Source organism: Calonectris borealis, chromosome 25 (assembly GCF_964195595.1).
Source record: "Calonectris borealis chromosome 25, bCalBor7.hap1.2, whole genome shotgun sequence".
Lineage (NCBI taxonomy): Eukaryota > Metazoa > Chordata > Aves > Procellariiformes > Procellariidae > Calonectris > Calonectris borealis.
Window position 1 is genome coordinate 577,619 of NC_134336.1, and position 23,633 is coordinate 601,251.

A 23,633-nucleotide genomic window follows, 5' to 3' on the forward strand; every position below is an offset into this window, starting at 1 on the left:
GTGTAACAGTACCGTGTCTTGGGTAGCAGTACGGATGCGTTACGTGAATCGTTCTGTGGTCTTCCGCTCCCCACTCGTGTAACTCTTTGAGACCACGCAGCAAGGTGGACCTGTGATCCAATGGTCTGCAAGAAAATGGGTTTATTTTAAAAACAGGCGCCGGCTGGCGCGTCCGGTGGTGCAGATGGTGGGAAGGGTGCGGGGGGGACGCGGGTACTGCTGTGAGGAACGGGGCCTCCACCCCGGCTCCATCACCCGCCGCAGCTCTAGCCGCTTGTCGGGACGTTTTTGTGCTTGGGCCGTCAATTCAAAGGAGGTATTTGGCCATTTTGTGTCTTGATGAAGAGACTTTGAAGATACTGAGTAAGGCATGAAGGTGTTTGTTGCCTGTCGCTGGGCGCTGATGGCGGCAACGGCTGCTGTCTGACCTGTGGGGACCCGAAGTTTGTTTTTGAGAATGCTGAGGTAAAAATGGAGCATCAAGGAAAACTGATCTTAGCTTTGTGTGCTCTGCTTTCAACTTGTGCTAATTGTGGAAAAAATGGCTATTTTTGCCTATCGTGTAACTGCATTTCGATGCCGCACATCTATTTGAACACTGGCCGGGGCGCCTGCGCGGTGCCTCCGCCGCTGCAGCGGCTGCCAGCCCGCGCCACGGCCCTCGCGGCCTGGTCCGACTCGGGGCCTGCTGCTCTGGCACCGCCGCCGCCGTTTCCTTTCCCTCCTGGCGCTGGTAACGCTCCTTCCCGAGCTCGGGGGCGGGCCCGCCCCGTGTCCGAGCCGCAGAGGCGCAGCCGCTCGGGGCGCGCACGGCCCAGGGCGGGCGGTGGCGCGAACTCCCGCCGAGTGCGCAGGCGGGGCCCTGCCCCCCGCCTCACCGCCCCTTCCCGTGAGGCCCCGCGGTGGGCGCGGCGCTCCCGTTGGGCCGTGCGCGGCCGGAAGCGGAAGTGAGTGTGCTGGTAATCATGGTGCTGCAGGGGTGGGGAAGGAGGTGCCGCCGCTGCTGGGAGCTCGGTGAGCGCGGCGGGGCCGGCTGGAGGGCGGCGGGGCCGCGTCTCGGCGCCCGGGCGGGGGGGCGGTGAGGTCCCGCGCAGGCCCTCGTAGCGGCGCGGCGCGGCAGTATGGGGCCGGGCCGGGCCGGGCGGGGTAGCGCCGTGCTCAGGGAGGGGACGCCTTCCCGGCCTGCGGGGCGGGGGCCGCGGCGCCGGCCCGGCACCCCCGCCTCCACCGCTGCCCGCCCTGAGCCCGCGGGCGGCTGGGGCCGCCGCACCGCGAGCGGAGCGGGGCCCGGCCCGGTGGGACAGAGCCGCCTGACCGCCGCCGCCCGTCCTTCTGTTGCAGATGAGTCGTTACGGTGGAACCTCACGATATCGCACTGAGAGGCGGTGAGCCATGGGGGAGAACAGTCCCGAGGGCAACGTTATCTACTACGAAGTGGAGGAAGACGATTTAACCCAAGATGACAATATGATGAGGTTTGCTGATAAAAACGGGCTGGTTTCTTCATCATCTGGGACGGTCTATGACAGGACAACTGTTCTAATAGAGCAAGACCACAGCGTGTTGGAGGATGATGAGGAGGAAGGACAGTGTGGTGATCACTTGCCGTTTTTACCAGAGGGTCATGAAGAAGGATTTCATTTAATAGCAGATCATGAAGGAATGTCCCAGGGTTACGTGCAACATATTATTTCTCCAGATCAGATTCATCTAACAATAAATCCTGGTTCAACTCCTATGCCAAGAAATATTGAAGGAGCAACGCTTACTTTGCAGTCTGAATGTCCAGAAACCAAGCTTAAAGAAGTAAGTAACTAAATCGTGATTCCGAATTTTATGCTTATTGTGAGTCCTTTTCACCTGGTGACCTTAAATGCTTTGAAAATGTGTTTTCCTAAAGCTGTTTGCTGGGCGGCAGACAGAAGCTTCCCTTGTTCTTAAAGGTTACTGTATAGTGGACTGAGTTATGCTCCATTAAATCTGCTGTTACTTTTAGTGATAGCAAGGCTTTGTGCTTATAGACATAACTGTTTCCCACAGTCACTTAGTGGTTCAGCAGCAAAGCTGCGAGCGTCATCAGTTTTCACTCTAATGTCCTGATACTTTCTCATGAAGCAGCCAGGAAGCACTTTTTGATGTGGGGTAACACGCTAGATAACAGGAGAATATGGTACTGAAAATGCATTTATATTAGTAGCGTATGTGATTTTAGTGGTCTGTTATTTTTCTTTTGGTTGGACAACTATTTTCTGAGTTCAGAGATAACTAAAAAGAACATGAACTCTGTTCGTCTCTGGTTAACCACATTCTTGAGGAAAGTGCATCCAAGTTACAGGTTAAATTCCAGACTGTTGGCAGTAGCTAAAGTATGAAACTGAAGATCCCAAACTTAAAATTACTTGTAGCTTTATTGTGTCATTCACAGGGAAACTGTGAGAAGAAAATAAGGGAAACTTTAGACTACCTTCTGCTGTATTTTGAAAGCTTAAGTCAGCTTACGTATTTAAAATGGTGATTACTTTTAATTCTGTTTCCCTAATGAATTCTACCGGCATGCAAAGTGGTGAGGGCCTGTACAGACTGACTTGGGATTCTTTTTAGGTGCAAAAGCAACACAAAGTTGACTGAAATAGCAACGCGGTGACAGGAGCTTTGTGCTCCTTTTCTGGCCCTTCTGAGTTAAATAAGGGATGATCTAGACAAGTGTCTGTGCTAGTGTCAGTGGTAGTAGTATCGACTACTTGTGTAACTGATATTCAGTGTAAGAGAGAATTGTAGAAATGTGTCCTTGCTGAGAAAGGAAGCTGGGTTTGAACACTGAATAATTTAGATTAGTGGGGAACCTTCATTATCGCTCACTTGGTGGAGTGAGGAAATGAGGCTGTAGGAGGTCAGCTCTGCAATTAGTTATGAGACTTCTGGACTGAAGTTTGTTCAATAAGCCTATTTAAGTCTAAGGAACTCCTTTTGCTCAGTTATTATTCATATTAGCAGCTGCTGTATCCTACCTTCTTAGCTGCTAAAATATTTAATTTTTGTATGTCGGTCATATCAGTACTTCCTTTTCTTTTTGTAGGATAGTCAGCTTGCATTGTCTGAGAACAGTGTGTACTAACTAAACAGCTGTTGATGACTGCACATGCAATTAAACTGATTTTATTTCTTCACCCCTCCTTTTTAAAAAAGGCTTGTAAGACCTGGAATTTCCTAATGAAATCCTTTATCTGAATTTATTTTCCACCTCTTGAATTAATTTTCTGGGGTGGAGGGGGAGTTACACTATAATTTGAGTGCAGTGGAAATAAGCCCTAAGCATATGTGACGCTCTTCCATCTTGTAAAAACCCTTTTTGTCCTGCTGTTTCGAATGCTTGATAAGTTGTCTGGAGATGGGGAGGGGAAAGCTCTGAAACCCCTGAACATTTGACTCGTCTCTAAAAGTCAGCAGTCCAATTCTTTGGTACTTCCAAAACATCTGTAGTAATTCTAACACTTGAGATAACTGTTTTAAAGTCTTAAATTTTCAGGTCAGTCTTAGACATTTATGAAGCAAAAGAGGGTTTTACACTTCATTAATAACCTTTAACTTCCTTTTGTTATATTATACTTCTCTCACTATGATTCTGTCTGTAAGAATAAACTTGATTATAGTCTTCTATTTCAAATTCATTAATTTTTTTGTTCAATGATGACATAGAAAAAATAGCAATTTAAGGGGAATCTCGTAAACTCAAGATGAGTTAAAGGTAAACTGAGCAGTAAACAGACTTTGGCACAGTGTGTCAGGCTCAGCTTTTGCTAGTCTTGTTGATTATTGGACAATTAGTTCCTACTTCTAAGGTAAATGCTTGATTAAGACTCTTCTAGCTTCCCTCTGGTGCATCCCCTTGGGAGAGACAGCCCACTGTCCTTTGCAAAAAGCGTATGTGATGCAGCCACGGCCTTTATCTTCAAAGCAACTTGTTTCTGTATGCTCCGTATCCTAGCCATCTGTGGCTTTTCCTGCTGCTGCCATGTTTCTTTTTTGTTGTTGCTTATGCAATGGTCTTGAGTACTTGCTGCTGTAACTGCGAGTCTTTCATGGTCAATATCTACATAATTTTATGTGTATAATCAGTGCTTATTTGATGTGCTGACGTTCCTAATGTGAAAAGAGAATTAAATGCTTTGCTGCTTTACAGAAAGTTTTATTTTGCTTAGAACATGGTGGTGGTATTGCTTCTGTCTGCAGTATCCTTCTCAGAATAATTTGTGAAATAAAGATTTGGTCTTTGAGAAAAGGGGGAGCACTGCAAGGCCTTTGTCATAGTTCAGGCCATTAAGCTGAAAGTGTTACTGCCATCTTCCTTTAAATATGTGCATTGGCAGCTAGGAACCAAATCCTTAATCTATAATTAATGTTCTCTTAATGTTAATTAGTGTTTCTTTGACTTTCTAGACCTAAATGTAAACACGTAGAAAGCTTAACAGACTCCTCACTTGATTTTTAGGTAGCTCATGCCTGTGTCAAATCCCATGTGTATTATGGGAAGTACTGTGGAGAATGTCCTGTAATGCAGTATGTGAAATGTTAAATTTCCAGCTGCCTTAAAACTCTAACAGAGAACACTTACTTCAGTACTGATACATAAATGGTACTGAATCTGATGATCCCTGGTGAAGATAGTGTACCCCTTCTCGTCTAATAAAATGTGCTTTCTGACCTCGTGTCTGTGTTTTATCAGTCTATGCTCTTGTGTTTTGGCTGACTCAACACAACCAAACTTCTTAATTATGTTGTAACTGTGTTGTAATGCTTGGATATTTATTGATAACTTTTACCTGATTTGAACTATAAATTAAGGGCAAGTTGCTTTACAGTGGAATTACTGCTTTCTTCTCGTACAGCACTTCTAGTAATGCTAAGTGACTAGATAAAAATGGGAAGACCTCCAAAATCTCTTCCTGTTCAAGTTACTGTTGGTCCTATCACCTAGATCGTTTGTTCAACTTAAACACTTGATGTTTTTCATCTTTCCTCTTTTTACTGTCTTGTACAAAATCAAGGGAGAATCAGATGCAAACATTAACAGCTGGTTTTGGTGTAATGCACCACTTCCATTTCTTTAGCGCACACATGTATTTCTTGACTAGCAAATCTATAGTAAGTTAAATGCTTTATAGTAAGCCTTGCCTCACAGGAGGAGAAGGATTTAGCAAGGATTTGCTGTGTATTGTGAATTTCATGATAGGCTGTCAAGTCATGAGTCCAAACATGACATTTTCTCACATGTTGTCATATGAATTCATTGCGTTTCCTGTACTTAGGGTAGCCTAGGTAACTAGTGTCTATAGAAATAGAAAGCAGTGTATCTTAAATAAAATGTAGTATCAGAAGAAATTGAATTAATATCTTTCAACTAGCTTTTTTTTTTTACCTTATTTAAAGCTGTTACAGTGAAGTGTAAAGTAGGTTCTCTTCCCCATCCCTTTTATAAAAACAAAACAAAAAGTCACAAACAAATCCACAGTCTCCCTTGTTAGGGTGGGAATGTAGTGAGGATTGGAAGAAGTGGCACTTCAACAAGGCAAAATATTTTGAAAAGCAAAAAGTTTTTGGGTTTTGGCAGTAAGGCTCCTGAACTGTAGTTTTTAATAAGCCCCTTAACTATGGGTAATTTTCTCTCAATCTTACTGCATCTTACTGGGACAAGATGATTTTTTATACTTGTTCTTTCGCCATCCTCTCTAACTTGTTTCTGCTATCCTTTCCTCCTCTGCTGTATTTTGCAATAGCTAAATATTTTTCATGGTAGTTACAATTCTATGGGATAATATTGCTTCTCATCTGTCATGTGAAATTGGACAAGCATGGAGAACTAGTTCCTGGATGTGTAATTGTCTGTTCAAGTTTGCATTTGCAAGTAAAGTTTCTCCCTGGATTAATCAAGTACTAAGATAAGTGTTGATAATAAATAGCTTGGAAAACTCAGCAATATGCTGTTAACATCAACTATATCTAAGAGGCAGGAACTGAATTCAGTACTAGCCAAAACGAAAACTTCCGCTAGTTATTTTCTAGTTGCCTTATGTCTTTCTGGCTTTATAGTTATGATATTTCTATGCTCTGTGTAAGGATCTCTTGTATGTCTAACCTGCTTTAATCTTGTCCAAATACTAAGGTTTTATCAAAAGAAGGTGAAGGTAGATGCCAGCCTATTGTTGTGGTATCAACAAGAGGCTACACACTGGGACTACACAAGAGATACTCAGCTCCTATATACCTGGATTTTATAAAGCTTTCTTAAAGGGATCCTACTGGCAATTTTGTCCCCTACAAAATAGGTTGGAAGTAACTGAGAGGCTATTTATTTCTCTTTCCTTATGGAGGGCCATCTAGAACCCAAATTATACCTGGTATAAGTTTGTGCCAGGGCACTATATGACCGCATATAGCTTACTGGGAAGCTGTTGGGATGATGCGTTTAGTTAACTGCAATCCCTGCCCGTACTGAAGACCTCGATTCCCAGGCTACCCTTATTCCAGAGGTGATCTTCTGGACAGGCAGAACCTGGCCGAGTAACCCGATTGTTACAGCCCTGAAACGTGTGCCTTAGTGCTTTAGACCCTCGTTCTGTAGTTACTGATATGAAGGCCTTAAACCTGTATGTAGAGAGAGGGGAGTGAAAGCATGCAATGGAATATCCTTTGGGTGCCTCAGTTCTCAGGTACTTGGTGTAGGATTAGGATCTAGTAGGCATGCTCTTAAGAGGAAATGTTGAGCGCAGGTAGCTCAGATTGACACTGTTAAGGGCTGTTACTTTGTTTGAGAAACAAAACCTGAAGGTGTGTGCCTTCCTTTGGACCTGATAGCACTGATTTGGTCTCCAACAGTACCAACAACTGTTAGCAGTTAGTAATGTGTTCCAGATCCCCCCAAATGTCCCTATTCTTGTGCATTGTAGTACATGAATGGGAGGCAATTTTTGGACAAAACACGTGTTTCAGAGAGCCGTTTACAGATCTCATAGTGATTTTACTGAGGGTCCATTGTTTCCTTCATTTATGTGATACTACACAAAGCATTAATCAAATTAGTTATTTTATAAAAGGATTAAAAAATATTCAGTTCTTAATTAGGCACACCAAGACCAATGTGGCTTTGGTGTTATTCCTACTTAACACATCTACCTAAATTCCCATTATTCTGAGAGGAGCATGACTTCAAATAAAGTGATTTTGTACTTACCTGACGATAGATCAAGGAATCCCATGTTATGCTGTTCTCAGCTTCCAAGCCGTGGTAGTAAAAAACCGTGATTATCAAATGCTCTTTTCTGACGCGTGTATATAAAGAAAAAAGGAGAATTGTTGAGTCATGGGATGGGTAGAAACCCATAAATGTTACACATCGCTTATGTATAGGTTCATTCGGTTCTCCTGGTATCAACCCTCAATTCAGTATCTATTTTTTGAAGACATTCTGCAGCCTTTTCTAAGCAATAATACTAAGTACTGTGAGATAGATGCTTTGTGCCTTGGAAAAGAGGAAAATTGCTGGCTTATATCCTGCTATACTATCTTCCTAACTAATTGTTAGAATACTAAACCTGCAAGTTCCTGCTCCTCTGTTGTGAGTTTGCATTGCCTTTCTAAATGTTTCCAAATCAATGGAAATACTTTTGGAATGCTCTTCTGCTTCTTGCCTGTCAACCATCAAGTCCTCTTGGGCTCTGTAATCACTTTTAGATGTTAAGGTTTCTCAACTGCGACAGTGAAATGAAAGCCGTCAGTCTAATAATTAATGTTGAAGATAAATTTATTCAAGCATATCAGATGGCTTATTCCTTCTACTTCACCAGAGAGAATGAGATTTAATTAAGCGTTATGACTTGCACACTGGAACCTTCTACATGGTCTCTTTCTGCCTGTTGCAGAAGCTGGGAAGGCTACCAAATCTGGGTCAATTTGAAATTGTTTCCTGGTGATCTAGATAGCTGACTGAGAAATCTGTGACACCTGCCTTTTGATGTAAAGCACCTTGTTTGATTCAGGCATTGACTGTTTAAGTAAACACAGAAGAGAAGAACAAAGCGCAATGAAGGCTGCTCTTGAGATAAAATGAAGTAATAAATGGACTGATGGTTAGACCATAGGAGATGCTGAAAACTGTAGTTCTCATTCAAGGTGTTAATGGGAATTCAGCACAGCAGGTAGTGCTTTTGAGCGTCAGGTTGTGAAAGTACATTTTTTCTTGTCTTCCTCCTCCATAAATAAGTAGCTCTGCTAGAAGCATCTGAGTGAAATGTAGGTGCTACATATGGGAATAGCAGGTAGGTTTGATAGCCTCTCAGTGTCCTTTACAACTATGTTATCAGATTTTTAGCTAGAAATATTTTGAATTATGTTTTTCCTTTTTTCCCCTCTTCTCTGAGATTACTATTCTATAAGGTCAGCCTGCTTTCCGATGTGTGCCACTCCTTCCTCGCAGAGTGCAGCAGAAATATTAAGTTATCTGATAATTAAACGGCAATTTTTTTTTTTTTTTTGCCTTTGGGGTCAAAATTTATTCCATTGTTTTTGATGTTTAACTGCAGTTCTACCCTGCCTAGATTCCAGAACTGCTTCGAAATTAAGTATGCAGCATTTTGTCTCTTAGGTTAAGAGATACCAGTGCACCTTTGAGGGCTGTCCGCGCACCTATAGCACTGCCGGAAACCTGCGCACTCACCAAAAGACACATCGTGGGGAATACACTTTTGTCTGCAATCAAGAAGGCTGTGGCAAGGCCTTTCTTACCTCCTACAGCCTCAAAATCCATGTTCGAGTGCACACTAAGGAAAAGCCGTTTGAATGTGATGTGCAGGGCTGTGAAAAGGCATTCAATACACTGTACAGGTAGGAAGTCTCTGCCTATTTCTCTTGTAGATGTGTGTGTTGCTGTTTTGCAAGCTGCATCTACTTTTAGTTTGTGTCTGAATACAATTGTTATGCTTCTTCCGGATACAGATATGAATATAAACCCCCAAAAATGTGGAAGTGCTATGCCAAGAGTAGGATGACAAAACCTATGATGACATACTTAACTTATTTATATTACAATAGTATTGAAGATGGTGCACAGGCACAAGGAATTCTCAGATTTGCTTGAGGACTTTGGAATTGATATCAGTTACTTTCATAAGCTAGTTACCTTCAGTTCAGAATATGTTTAGCCTTTGATCCTGTCCTGCACATTTGAATGAATGGCTGGCTTGCCTCAGTTAGGGGCTGTCTCATACTACAAGTCATAAGAGGGATTTTTTTGGCATGCTTTCTAGGTTGAAAGCACATCAGAGGCTTCACACAGGTAAAACATTTAACTGTGAATCGGAAGGCTGCAGTAAATACTTCACAACACACAGTGACCTGAGGAAGCACATTCGAACACACACAGGAGAAAAGCCATTTCGGTAAGTTGCTGGATGGCAATTTTTACTTCTGTGGGACTTCTGTAATAGGCCACATGTGCCAAAAGGCAGCTATTACTGTCCTGAATGAAAAACTATTCTTATGAGAAAAAAGTGAAGATGGCTAGCATTTGAGCGTGTTCGTTCTAGAGCTCCCTCGGTTGCCTGTAAAAGTAGGTGAAATGACGGCCTTCAAGACAAGAATAGTCAAACTATTTTTTTTAAACATGCTCCTCGTGGCACGCATTTATGTTTTGAAAATATATTGCTGCTTCTCTGCTGTGATGCAATGTTTATTCCATGAAGGAGCCCCGCCTACCCCAAATGTTGACTTCATGCTTGAATTTTAAAGTCCTATTCAGAGCCCCGCTATAGTCTGCATAGTATGCGTAGCAGCTGTTGGGAGATACCCGATTACTAACACAGATTAGCATTAGGCCTGCTTTTGAGAGTCCTGGGACTATTGCAAAGCGTGATCTAAGGTTGTAACTAATGCATCAAAGAAGCTGATGCTAACTCTTCTGTGATGCCTCATTCAGGTGTGAGCATGACGGCTGTGGAAAGGCTTTTGCTGCAAGCCACCACCTTAAAACACATGTTAGGACACATACTGGTAAGTTCCAAGGGTTTGTTTTTTCTTTAATTGAGCTTATTCAGTTTATACTAACTCTCAGAATCCTAATATGTTTTTATACTTACATATAATATGCGGGTGACACCAAGTTGAGTGGTGCAGTTGATACGCTTGAGGGAAGGGATGCCATCCAAAGGGACCTTGACAGGCTGGAGGAGTGCACCCGTGTGAACCTCATGAAGTTCAAGTGCAAACTCCTGCATCTGGGTCAGGGCAATCCCCAATATTCCATTTATGCACTTCCATTTATTCTTGACAGGTCTTGAATTTCATGAGCATGTTTCACAAATGTATCAGTAATGATGCATAAAAATTAAAACATTGTGTTCTTGTATCAGTTCATGTGATAAAATGGAAGCTTTTATTTGCAAGACTCCCAAGAATGCTGAATGCGTGAAGTGGCATTAAAAAATCTTGTTTGTATAAAATATTATTACTCTTCTGGGTGGTTTAAAAGTACGCATCTGATACAATTTTTGTAAGCTTGTTATATGTGTTTTGCCCTGCCTATAGGGGAGAAACCCTTCTTCTGTCCCAGTAATGGCTGTGAGAAGACTTTTAGTACACAGTATAGTCTCAAGAGTCACATGAAGGGTCATGAGAAAGGACATTCCTATAATGCACTTCCCAATAACAACGTATCTGAGGTTAGTAGCACTTCTTCCTAATGCTTCTGTGTTAGATGGCGATAAAACCATACTTCGGGGAAGAAGTTATTTGGTCTGTAGCTTGTTCTAAAGGTATAACATTTAAGGCTGGGATTTTCAAAGGGAATTGTAACTACTTGGTGCCCTGTCTCCCATGAAGAAACCCAAAGGTGCCTCTTTTTTGAACTGGGAATTTAATTTCAGTTCTGAAATTGCTGGCATTCAAGGTGGCAGCATAGGGTTTATTCTCATATGCTGTGTTTACAGTCTGCTGATAATAAACAGTGGGATCAGTGTTTCTGAAACTTCTAGCATGGTACTTGGTTACCAAGTTTTATTTAGAAAAGCTCATCTAGATTTGTCTATTCATTTTAATCACATTAAAATTAACGCTTGGGTTACTGCTGCTTTGACGAGTGTGCCACATACTGACACAAGTTTATAGGCAATTATATATATTATCGGGCTTTCCTTGTAGATTCTTATGTTTTAATCAATACTATGTAATAAGCATGTGAAGTAAAATAAATACTAACTGTTAAGGTTTAAATTTTTTATTTTCTATATGGTGATTTGTTCCTGTGCTAATTTAAAATTCTAGGTTATTTAATTTTTTTGGAAGTACTCTCTGTACTTTTTTGGAAGTACTCTCTGTAAAGTAGAAGAGATGTTAAGAATCCCTTGATAGCTACTAAATACCCTTTGCTTAGTAATATTGCTCCTTTGATTTTAGAACTGAGACTTGGGTCACATATAGGTACAAAAATTCTGCATAAACAGAATTATATGGACTCTAAAAAGTAATTCAAAATATTTTTGACACTTTTTTTTAATATACAACTCAATTTCTTTTTCTTCTTTACAGGATACAAGCCACTCACTTTGTCTGAGTGACTTAAGCCTCATGTCAACAGATTCAGAATTGCGGGAGAACTCTAATCCAGTGAGTTACTGTCCTGAATTGCCTGACCCATAATTTGAGTTTTGCTTTTCTCTGGCAATGTGCTTGTCCTGTCAACTAAAACACAGCAGATTAGATTAGGAGAAATTTCTTTACTGAAAGAGTGGTCAGGCCTTGGAACAGGCTGCCCAGGGAAGTGGTGGAGTCACCATCCCTGGAAGTATTTAAAAGATGTGTAGATGAGGCCCTTAGGGACATGGTGTAGTGGGCATGGTGTGTTGGGTTGACGGTTGGACACGATGATCTTAGAGGTCTTTTCCAACCTGTATGATTCTATGATTCTATGATTCTATATGTATGGCTGGTGGCTTCTGTTTGCTTGTTCAGGCCTCCGGCATGCTCTACTTTAGGCTTTCATTTCTTGGCGGAGGAGATGTACTCTTTCACAGAATAAATGACTTCGGATAGAATTGTTTTAGATATACTGAATACGGCTTTTTGTGTGTCTCGTGGCAGTTTGCAGGAGGCTCTCTCTTGACAAAAAACGTATGTTTCTTGCACACCCTATTGAGCCTGTAAATATGACATATTATTGCTGTCCTCTTTGGAATGTTGGAACAAAAAATAAATATTTCTGTCTAAAAGCAGAATAACCGAGTGAAAAAGAGGGATTTTTCCTCCAAAATATGCAGTGCTTAATTCAATCCGTTTTTAAAGGCTTTGCATCTGATTTTCCTGTAATAATGTTCTTGCTTATTGATAACTGTTGACCGAGCTTAAATTTTACATAGAGGAAAATAGATACTGATGAGACTGTGTCATTCTTTTGTGCTTCGATGTGGAAGCAGTATGCAGCTTTTTAGTATATTCCGTTCCTAGAGCAGTGTAGGTGACAGTAGTGCATAGTCCAGGATATAATCTAGGCGGAGCTATTTTGTTTCTGCTCCAGAAAAGGTTTCACAAACAGCCAAGAACGAATTAATATCTGTTTGTGTTTCTAACAAAGTATTACAAGAAATAAGGGTTAAACAAAGTGTGGATGTAGAAGAATGTATTTTACTTTTGAAGGACTTATTTATTTTTGTAAGTATTTATTCATTATGTTGGTAAATTTGATTGTGGGTAATAAAAACTAAGTGTCATTTTACACTAGGTAAGTGAAATATGTTGCCTTTCCTGAAGGTGGCTGGTTAATTTGAGAGGTATTTCTGACATTCATACACTGCTTGACTGGGATTTGTGCAAAGTTTATGGAGACCTGAGATATAACATTATCTGTTGTCTTCCTCTTTATTTTCTGTTTGCCAGACACATGGACAAGACCTTAGCACAATCTCACCAGCAAGCATCTTTGAGTCTATGTTTCAGAGCCCAGATCATACTGCAAATCAGGATGACTCTCAGCAGACAGGTACAAATTGTATCCGCACTATTTTGAGAGAAAGCTTTTTGTCAGTTTTGCCCCCTCTGCGTGCATGTACTTAATTCAGCATTTCAGACTGAAGATTACTGCCCCCCATAACTCTAAGTAGCAAACAGAACTTTAACTTCACTGTTGAAATTCTTTTGTGTTGTAAATGCATTGTATTCACAGACTCTGTAACACTCGAACAGTGACAGGGGAATTGTCCGAGTATTTACAGCATGTTGTCGAACAGTGCTGACATTGATGCTCTTGGACTTCCCACATAAGCGTTGTTTTCAAGCTTCCTCTCTTGATGTAGCTGCACAAACTCGCTGATAAAAAGGCTTCTTACAGAGAGCTAATGAGGCTGATCAGCTTGTGTGTAGTATCTAGTGTTGCCAGTTTCCTGAATTTGGACCTATTATTAGATTTCACTGTCTAGTGTTACATGTTTTTGAGCACTAGTCTGAAGATGTGGAAGTGGTAATGCTTTATTTAGCAAAAACCCATCAGCTAACTGATAAGTTCATTGAGACAGTTGTTTATTCAGATCTTATGTATTTATATTTTTTCTTTGTTTCTTTTGGCAGCTGCCTTGATTGAAGGTTTTAATGGCGATGCAGACTCAGTCACTGCTGTTCCGCCTTCTGCAGGAGACTCGGCATCGTTGTCTCTTCCACTTGTACTGCAGCTTGGCATCTCTGAGCCTTCACATTCAGCACTACAAGCCTCAGCAGCACCTGCTGCTCCCTCCTCCATAGGAACCAGCTCACAGCAAGCTGCATTTGGAAATCCTGCAACTGTTTTACAATCCCCAGAAGTGCCTGTTCCTCACAGCACACAGTTTGCAGCCAGTCACCCAGACTTCCTGCAGCACACTCAGACACCACCACAGCCCATTGTACAAGGACTTTCAGTGGTTGCTGGGGCATCTGCCCCAACAGCATCAAGTGCCACTGAGCCCCTGCCAGCTGTAGTTCAGACTGTGCCTGTTGGTGCGAACTCTGTTCTGACCAGTAATCCAACTATAACAATTACTCCTTCTCAGAGCACTGCTATTCTGCAGTCCAGCATTGTCATGGGAGAGCAAAACTTACAATGGATCTTAAATGGTGCCACTGGTTCTCCACAAAGCCAAGAACAAATGGTTAGTATATCAGCATGACTTTGAAACAGCTTGAACAATCTCTCTTCCTCCTAGAGTCCTTGCTTTTGAAAAGGAAGGGGATCAAACCTGTAATTGTAAGATACAAACCAGGATGCAGTATTGTATAGTGCTTATCATGTTAATATGTATAAACATGTCACCAATGCAGCCCCTAAAATAGATAGAGAAATCCAGGGTGTGGAAAAATCTTGCTTTCTTCTTTTCCCCAGTGACAGACTTCTCACAGCAGGTATCAGCTTGGTTTATCCAGGACAGTGCACCACATGGCCTGAGAATATGTGTGGGTTTTAATCTATTACTTTTGACAAGTAGAAGCACAAAAAAACTTTGTAAACTTTGTGTTTAGACATTTTGTAATCGGTCTCTTCCTAATTCAGCCTGTTAAAGGTAATGAAAAGTTTTCTGGGAAAACAGAGTGTTTCTGGTTCTCCAGTAAATCTGGATAGCTGAGACTTCAAGTGTTTTATCTTTAATACTGTTGCCACCTTTAGACTTTCTCAGTTACAAATGGTCAAGAGTGAATGGCACCAGGTACAAGCAGTATGAACAAACACAGCAGTTTTTTAAGAATTCAGTCATTCAATTGTCAAAAACCAGAAGCTGTGTTAACAAGCATGTAGTGAGGAGGGTGATTACTCCCCATCTTTAGGACTACTGAAATAATACTCTGAGTTTTGGGATAGACAGAACATGGCCCAGAACCAAGCTAAATGTTATATTTTTTTATTAGTTTTCCTGTGTGTTCTCTTTGGAATGTGTGTATAATTGTTTCTTTTGATTGCAGCTGTTTAGAATTTGAGCAATAGAAACTTGATTGGAATCAACTCTCACTTTTTTTCCTTGTTTTTTTTTTTCTTCTTTAAAGCCACAAGTTCCAAAAGTAGTAGAAAAGGTTTTTTTTACCACTGCGTTACCAGTAGCTGGCAACACAGGTAAGCTTGACACTGAACTTGCTTTTCTCTCTTTCTCTGTTTGTAGTACTGTTAGCTTGACCAGGATTTGTGGTGATTTTATTGCTTGCAGAAATGTTGAAGGCAATCCTTTCTTTTTTTTTTTTTTTACCTTCCTGAGGTTTTAAGTGCCGTGTGCTCGTATGTTTGTGCTGAGATCTGTCTTGTATTTTCTCTAACAACTTGTAAGATAATCAGGTTCACAGATCAGATCCAGTATTCATAAAAATGGTATTTTAATGGAACTTATATAGAAAAATAAAAGACAGAAATGCAAGGACATAATTTTTGTTCTTTTAAATGAAGACATGAAACAGGTAGCAAACTTGATCAGTTCTTTAGCAATTGTTTTTGGTAAGCACTATCTGTGAGATTCATCAAAATGATACACAACTGTAGAAGTTCTGTTCCATAACATGCTTCCTACGTAGTGTTGTTATATTGCAAAGATGAATCAATCAGAGTCAAGAGAGATCAGCTAAGTTTAAAACTTAAATTTTAAAAAAGAAAGGAAGCCAGGCAAGTAGAGCAACATAGGAAGAGTGAGGAGGAAGCATGAGAACCAAGGTGGGAGAGGAAAGCAGACTAGAGAAAATGAACAGGAAAATACTTGTGTTGGTGTCAAGGAGAAGAATTATTTGTGTAATGTTGTATCATCATCTTCAAAGATTGGTGCATAGGGACGGGGGCATTTGTATGCCACTCTTCATTGGATTTTATGGTGTAAAAGTTACAGTGGTTGTCAGAAGAGACATACTGTGCTGTGTAAAAAATTTAAATCAGACTTCTAATGCCTGGGTTCAACCTGAACAGGTTGCTCATCAACAGAGAGTATCTGCCACTTTTTTCTTACTTATCTGCTACAAGTATTGTACTTGAACAAAGTAAAACGTAATCTCTGCTGCAAGATGCAGACAATCTAATTTAACAAAGATTATTTGTCTCTCCCTGCTGTGAAATTATGTAGTTCCATTGTGTTTTGTCTTTGTTTCACCTTCAGGAAACCCTGTTCAGCAGATTGGTCTCAGTGTTCCTGTCATTATTATAAAGCAGGAGGAGGCCTGCCAGTGTCAGTGTGCCTGCCGAGACTCTGCCAAGGACAAAGCCACCATTAAGAAGGAATGTTCCTCACCTGGTTCAAAAGCTTTGGAGCAGCCAGCTCCCCAGCTGCAGCCTCAGACCTTTCCTTCCTCTTCCCCTTCTCCTTCGTGTGGGCAGAGCAGTCAGATAGTTAACCCTTCAGACTCACAGACTGAAACATTAAGTGCCATGGATGTATCGGACTTCCTGTCCCTCCAAAGCCCTGAAACCCCATCTAATATAATTCCAATCGAAGCACTACTGCAGGGTGAGGAAGAAATTGGTTTGAATAGCAGCTTCTCTAAGTGAAGATGTTCCAGATTTTCCTTTGCACCTGGAGGGTAAAACTCTTCTCCTTAGAAGCAGAAACTGAAGGATCGATTCTTTTTCCTTCCTCTTTGGAAGTTTTGTGGCTTATTTCTGCTTCACAGATGTCATCTTAGTCACATCCCAGGTACATCCATCTTTGAGAATCTATCTAAAAAAAGAAAAGGAAAAAAAAAAAAAAAGAAAAAGCTAAGTTATATATGAACTGTTTTGGCTGCACTGTCTGTCACTTTTGCTTGTCATATGTGAACACAGAAGTTAAGGTTACTCATGTGCAAAAAGATTTTAAAAAGAAAAAGGGGGGTTAGTTTGTCTCCAATTGCACATCACTTATGTTTGGGATTAAGGTACTGGCAGCAAGTGGGTCCTTGTTACAACTCCTTGGGTCTATAATTTTCCTCTGTCTTTTATGTCTGATACTAACCGTGCACTATAAGGGGAGCCCAGGAAAGGAATTTGCTGTAGTAGAAAATGGCATTATTGTAGAAGATGATTTATCTGCAATTTTATTGGAATGTGATTGTCACATCACTGAGTTGGGAGCTGATACCTGGGTTTGCTTTGTACTAACGCTGTTACTAAAGCCTACAGAAATTTTGGGGAGTTTATTTCAGATAGATCTGTTAATTTAGTTTTATTAGGACTTAAAAGTGTGGTGGCAGACACACTGCTTCACAACATGGAAACACAATTGGAGCCCCTGCTTACTCAGGCTCAAGAGTCTGTTTTCTTTGCCTCTTTGAGGGATGCAGTGAGTCCCAGATGTAGTCAGATTGGTGCCTGCTGCTCTTTTGATTTACTTGGCTCTGTTCAGAAACAAGTCATCCTCTTAACTCCCGCGACTCTTTAATCAGGAGCATGGTGCCTTTGCTGGTTACTCTCATCTTTTGTCAAGAACACCTCTAGGAAAATTTTCAGAATGATTCAACATAAATTCAGTTTGAATTCAGTGAGTCTATCCTTCAGCTTCCTTTTTTTCTGTTAAGCTATATAATTTCTGCCTGAATCTGCCTCCAACCTACTGCAATGCCAGCTTTTTGTGCACGGGGCTATTTCTTGACTAAAAGATATTACACAACATAGTAGTTTTTCATATCAAACTGAAAATCTATATTCTAACCTACTCAGGGTAACTAAAACACAAACCCCCCTTCCACCAAAAAGCCTGTAATGTTGCAATAAATGCAGTCTCATTCTAAATGGTTTATTTATGCTGCATTATTTTAAAAGATGTAATTTTATAGTGTTTTATCCATCTTTCTGGCTTTGGCTGTCTTTTTGTGTTAAAGGAAAGAATATTAAATAGTCTTTATTCAGTTTACAGTGTTGTCATTAGTGAGATACAAAGATAATGACTGTAAGCCAATTAATGTGGAGTGTCTCTGCGCACTAAATTTGGGAATGCAAACTCCTAGTGGATAGAGATCTTTCACTCTTTCTGTTTGGTCAAAGCTGCTCTCTGTACCTGCTGGGGGGAGAATCATATGAGTGCAGCCAGACCTCCCCAGGATACCGGATGATTAGCAGGTTTTGTAACCCTCTTGTGACGTGCTCTGTGTAGCCTTACCAACACTGCTGTCACAGTCTTAGCTGAGACAGTGGCTTAAGCGATCTTGCGTGCTCTTCCCTTGCTCTTCCCTTCCCACTGCCACAGCACAGATGGAAATGGGCTGAAGGGAACTGGCTTTTCACCTCTCTGACAACTTGCTTCAGTTGTTAAGTGCAGAAGGGTAAAACTGTCCCGTTAGGGTGAACGTGAGGAAGGAGAGGCTGTGCAAAGAATGCTTTGCGCCTGGGAAGTGTTGTGTCACTCTGCTAGGGCAGAGTGCTCCATTTTGGTAATTGCAGTGATGAGCTTGGGGGCACCAGCTGAACTGGAAACATGCTAATTATGTTTCCTCTCTCTGCGTGTTGGCGCATGTTGCAGTGCTGTGCAGTGCTATTGCAGTAGGAATGTGGGTCCTGCAGCAATAAGGTTTGCATCCATGAAACGCGGATTAACAAAGCGTTTTATGTTTGGTTCTTGTAATGGTAATCCCTAGAGGGCAGCAAGATGGTGGCTCCCTTTGTTTTTCTCCTACAGCTTCATTTTCAAACCCAGCAGTTTGTTTGCACAGCAGCAAGAACTGCTTTGAACACAAAAGAAATAGTCTCAAGTCTGTGTGGCTGGGACTGTCCTCACAGGGACGAGTCTGCTGCCAGCTCTCTTGCATAGAGCTCTGCTTCGGAGGAGTGCGAGCGGCGCCTGGAGCTGCGTGGGGAGTCCCCCTGCGGCACAGGCTACTGCGAGGGGCCTCGCGCCTTTCCTGTGGGGTAGCGCAGCAGTGGTGTTTGAGGGTGAGTGGATGTATGCGTGTGTGCGTGTGAGAGAGTCTGCTAACGCAGGAGCATGTAGATTCCCCTGGAGTTGCGGGGTTTTCTCTGAGGGGACAAGGGTACCAGACGTGGCCTGAAATGTGACAGCTGGGGGATTTAGCAACCTCTTCTGAGCCTTTCCGTCCTTCAGGGAAGCGTTTTTCCATGCTACTTTTGCTACTTGTGACTTAGTCCACCTAAAACACGCTTCTGGTTGGACCAGATAGCATCTTCAGAAACTCCTTTGTGACAGAAATGGGTAGAATAATCTACCAAAGGCTCTGAAATGAGAAGCTAATTTGGAAGTGTGGCGATTTGCAGCAGTGAGGTGCTGCACGCATCCTTTCTGAGTGGGTGTCAGAGGTTAACCTCTCTGCTGTTTTCTCTTCACAGCTACTGTTTTCTGTTGGTGTGTTCTAGGAAAAGCAATGTGTTCCAAGTTTATGCTGACTTTTAGGTGCATTGGGCTTGCTGTTACCCCTTGTACGTGCATCAGGCAGGCTGCTATTTAGGTGAAACTAATTAGAGCTTGTAATAAGGCAAGAGCAGCGTGATTCTGTGAACGCACAGGCTGCTGCACCATGGACTGTCCATCCCACCTGATTGTGTTGTACAGATGTGTGCTTTTGTTGTTTAATAGTCGGTCTGCTTTCCAGAGTGTTCCATGCCGCGTGTATCTGATCCGTTTCACAGTGGACATGTGCATCATCCCCAGTGCTGTGTGATCAAACGTTGTACTGCCAGGGTGGTCATTAACGTGCATGGATGGGAGGAGATCCATGAGCAGCTGGCAAGAGCAGGTAGTCGCAGCAAAGCCCCGAGATTCCTCGGTGCCAGAGAATTTTCTGTCCTTCTCCCCTTGTTGCCCCAGCATTTAGCATATTCACAATAACATTTTTAATGAAGGGGGAGTTCCTACCATTGTAGATCTGGTAAGACGTTGGATTCCCAGAAGGAGGCATGTTCTGTTAATATGCTGGAGCTTCCGAGAACAGCGTGCCCTCCCTCTGCAAAATCTGCATTTCACGAGCCCCTTTAATTATCAGTCCGAAAGCAAAACTGCACTGCTCTGGGTCATTCTGTGTTAAAGGTTTTGCTGTTTTGTGGCTTGTGGGGATTTACTTGGTTACTTAGTTTGTAGATGGGTGCAGAAGCTTAAGCATGTAGAATGGGTCTAATTACCAACATTGGTAGCTCTAGTCGCCAAGCAGTGACCCAAGTAAGCAGACTTGGCGTGCAGCTGAAGGCTGTAGAAGTTGCTTTTCATGCTTGTAGATAGTAGAGGGATGGAAAATCGGCACTGTTTAAATGCTGGTACTGAATTATATAGAACAAAGTACGAACTGGGCACTTCTGTAATGCTGACTGTGTCCAGAAAGACTAGTTCGCAGAACCTCATACTGGTATCTAAAATGCACTTTAGGTTATTTTTTCTTTAACCCAATTGCTGCAATTTCTTTTGTATATACTTTCACAAAGTTTATTTTTGCTCTGAGTAAAAGTTAACAGGGGTGTGCAAAGATGAGCACTTAACTTGGTGCAATACTTGTAGCTAAAGATCATTGTCCCATGTGGTCAGTCTGTCTGTGTCTGTCTAACTGAAAATATATAGTAACTAGCTCAGTGACATACTGCCCTTCCCTGTCTATACCCGAGAGAAATTATGCATCATTAGCAAACGTCCAATCTATGCAAATATTCCACTGAGAGCACTGTGCTTTAGCAGGCCTTTTCTCTCACGCTTTCTGGTGGGCTGCTTGTCACTTCTGTTGGACACAACTGTGTTCCTTGGTGTATATCCTTTCTCCCTTGTCCTCTGCTCTGTTCTGCCACCCGAGTATGAACAGAAGTGATGAACTGTTGTTCTGAAACAGGCATGTTGCACCTTTAAAATTTGTCTTTGAGATCGTTTTTGATGTCATGTTATCTGCCTTACTTCATGGAGGATGGCGCTTCTGCAGTCATCCAAGATAATTGGTTTTGCAACTGCAGCACCATTGTTAAACTGTTTACAGTACTCTTCCTGCACCAATTATAAATAAGGCTTGGAGAACGAACTAATGACTGGCCTGTTGGTTGTGAAACTGCTGGGGGAGAGTAGTTAAGGTGTAATTGACCTTGGAGCTGATTGGAGATGAAAAGCTGTTCCTGATCTGGGGGGAGCACAGCTGGCAACTGAAATGAGAGGCAGCCAGCTCTGTGATGTAGAGCAGATGGGATCTTGGTGTCACGTTCTTTGTTCTGCCGCTGGCTGGCTGTGAGACCTTGGGCAAGTCACCTAACTTCTCCATGCCTCGGTTTCCTCCCTGTGAAATGAGGACAATGAAACTCGTCTTTGTAAAATGCTTTGAGATCTATGGGTGAAAAGTCCATGGCATTAGTCATCTGACCTAGCTGGGCAGAACTGTTAGAGTCAATTTGGACTGTAAGGCAAAAAAAAAAAAGCATGTCTTTAATAAATCCTACAAATTTCTGATTGCATAATTTTTAATTGGTACACTATTTTTTCCGTAACATATTTTGGAAACAATGTCAAGTTTTTATAAATGTTACCTGTAGTTAATACTCATGGACAGGGCTGAACTTTTAACTTTTTTGCGTCTTGTCTTGATATATATCATATGTTCTAGAAGTTGGATTCTGTGTCTGCACTGAGAAATGCAAATTAAACTGGATATTTATGTAGTAGTGTACATAGTCTAAGTGTGTGTGTTCTTGGAACTAGTTTAAAAATCCCACACCATGCTTTTGGTGGTGTGCAAGCTGGCCAAAATTTGGTTCATTATGCAGTGTACACTTTCTCAAATAAATGCAGTTTCTACTTTTTCTTACAAGAAATTTTTTTCATATGATCTTTTTCAGCAAAATCAAGGGTATGTTTTTGCAGTACCGTAGTTGCAGTAGCTGGTATTTCTTGCTGTATAGCTTTGTGTCCTTCCACTTGCTTACTGAACCGGAGCTATCTGTCTGACCCTTGTTTGGAGAGAGTTGTAGTTGCAGTTCTATTTCACGCAGACCAGCATCGGCACGGCGGGCAGGGATGCGCACACCTCGAGCAGTCTTCAGCATCGACACTGCAGAACTGTCAAACCAGGAAGCCGAGGAGAACTGTAGGTTGTCTCCTTACTGCTTTTGTCTTGTTTGACACGAATGGGGAGCTGGGCAATGGTCTTGGAGATGACAAAAGAAAAGAAACCCAGTTTTTCAAGAATGTGTGTATGGTATTAAAGGAATTTATTTAACTATGAAACATGGGAACAAATGTGCTTACATTGAGCAATGTGAATATGTTAGTTACAGGTACAGTACTTCCAAAGGAAGAGCATCTCCAAAACCCAAAAAAGAGTAAATATGAATTTGTATTTTTTGAAGAATGTAAAATGTGAAATAATGGTGTTTGCTTAATTGCTCATTTTGTATGAAGTTAATATTGTACTTTGAAATATCTGCAAAGAAGTGGAAATTAACTTTTTTGGAATTGAAAGCAATATTAATACTAATGGAATCCTAATTAAATGCTTATTTAAACATCGTGTTATAATAGTCTTTCCTCAGAGTATTTATAAATTGTTTGGAAGATGAGCGTGAGGATCCTTCAGGATATGAAGGTATTTCTAAACCCTGAGAGATAACAGTGACCAACAGTGACCTTCATAAACAAACTTCATCTCCTCAAGTTCACTTGGGTGTGGCTAAGAGTTAGAGTGGATGTTGTAAATCTACATATTATTCTTCATTTTTGAAAATGGGAAACACTTGCCTAGTCCCTTTCATGCCAATGCAGGTACCATGGTGTCAAGTGCCAGCAAGGCGCTGTAAGCCATCTGAAGCTGCAGGGGAAGTGAGAAGGGCAAAATTTCCTGTGGTAAAGATGGTAGTTTTAGCGGGGATGCTAAGTACTTTCCAATAAAGAGAACTGGAACTTTGGGAAAAGCTAGTGGCAATAAAGGAAAATAGACTGAATTTCCACTCTGAATAAATCAATCAGGCAACAGCTGAAGGGCATCTCCCAACCCCAAACCTCCAGGCTTGGCTGGCTGTAGCTTGTTCATACCTCTCGCATTGTGTGTCTATATGACTTCAGGATTGTAGTTGTCATAGGAGATTGCGTTGCTGCCCACAAAACAACACACAGCTTTCATGCTCTTCTAAAATCAAGTCAGTCATTAACTAGTCCTCATCCTGTTAACAGTCAAGGAAGAGTCAAGCTGGTTTGGTTCAAGCTGGTGCAATCTCTCTGAAGGCTCTACCTCCTTCAGTACGAAGCAGCTAGCGTCCACGTAGGCAGAGGGGATGAGATACAGACTAAGCCAACATCGCTTTATTTTAAAGTGCAAATTTAGTAAGATAAGGTATCGGTGCAACAAGAGAAAGCAAAGTCCAAGGCCACAGCTGAGGGAACCGGCCTCATCCACGGACTCACCAGCCTTCGGGCGTTCCCCTGGCACGCAGTCAGGCTTTCCCAGAGCCCGCCACCGAGCAAAGGCCGTCGGTCCCTCTGGCTCCGCGCCCGGACCGCGGCCCCCCGAAGGCGGGCTCCTGCGGCCGCTCCCGCGCAGGCCCGCCGCTGGCCGAGGCTCCGCAGGGCTCTGCGTCCCCCTCGCCGCCAAGCTCGGAGCTCGCCGCGGCCGGGCCCGGCGCCGGGCGGGTCAGGGAACGGGGAAGGGCGGGCGGGCGCGGGGCGGGGGCCGGGCGGCGCGGCCCGGGGCGCGGGGCCCGGCCCGCCTCGGCCCGCCGG

General features: G+C 42.3%; 1 protein-coding gene across 1 annotated transcript; it reads left to right on the plus strand.

The window, feature by feature from the left end:
- The first annotated feature begins 906 nt into the window (after positions 1 to 906).
- On the plus strand, positions 907 to 22,245 carry MTF1 (metal regulatory transcription factor 1). The gene is made up of 11 exons (XM_075173867.1): positions 907 to 1,014; positions 1,342 to 1,806; positions 8,639 to 8,877; positions 9,300 to 9,431; positions 9,968 to 10,041; positions 10,576 to 10,709; positions 11,575 to 11,652; positions 12,919 to 13,021; positions 13,606 to 14,162; positions 15,049 to 15,115; positions 16,134 to 22,245. The coding sequence occupies exons 2-11, from the start codon at positions 1,393 to 1,395 to the stop codon at positions 16,520 to 16,522; spliced, it is 2,187 nt and encodes a 728-aa protein (XP_075029968.1). The 5' UTR covers positions 907 to 1,014; positions 1,342 to 1,392; the 3' UTR covers positions 16,523 to 22,245.
- The last annotated feature ends 1,388 nt before the right edge of the window (positions 22,246 to 23,633 follow it).

What these genes read in the sequence shown, in the direction of transcription:
- MTF1 (XM_075173867.1), top strand. Translation starts at nt 1,393, where the DNA reads ATGGGGGAGAACAGTCCCGAGGGCAACGTTATCTACTACGAAGTGGAG. An exon ending in CCAATAACAACGTATCTGAG is followed by an intron (nt 10,710 to 11,574) that starts GTTAGTAGCACT and finishes TCTTCTTTACAG; the next exon opens with GATACAAGCCACTCACTTTG. An exon ending in ACCAGTAGCTGGCAACACAG is followed by an intron (nt 15,116 to 16,133) that starts GTAAGCTTGACA and finishes TTTCACCTTCAG; the next exon opens with GAAACCCTGTTCAGCAGATT.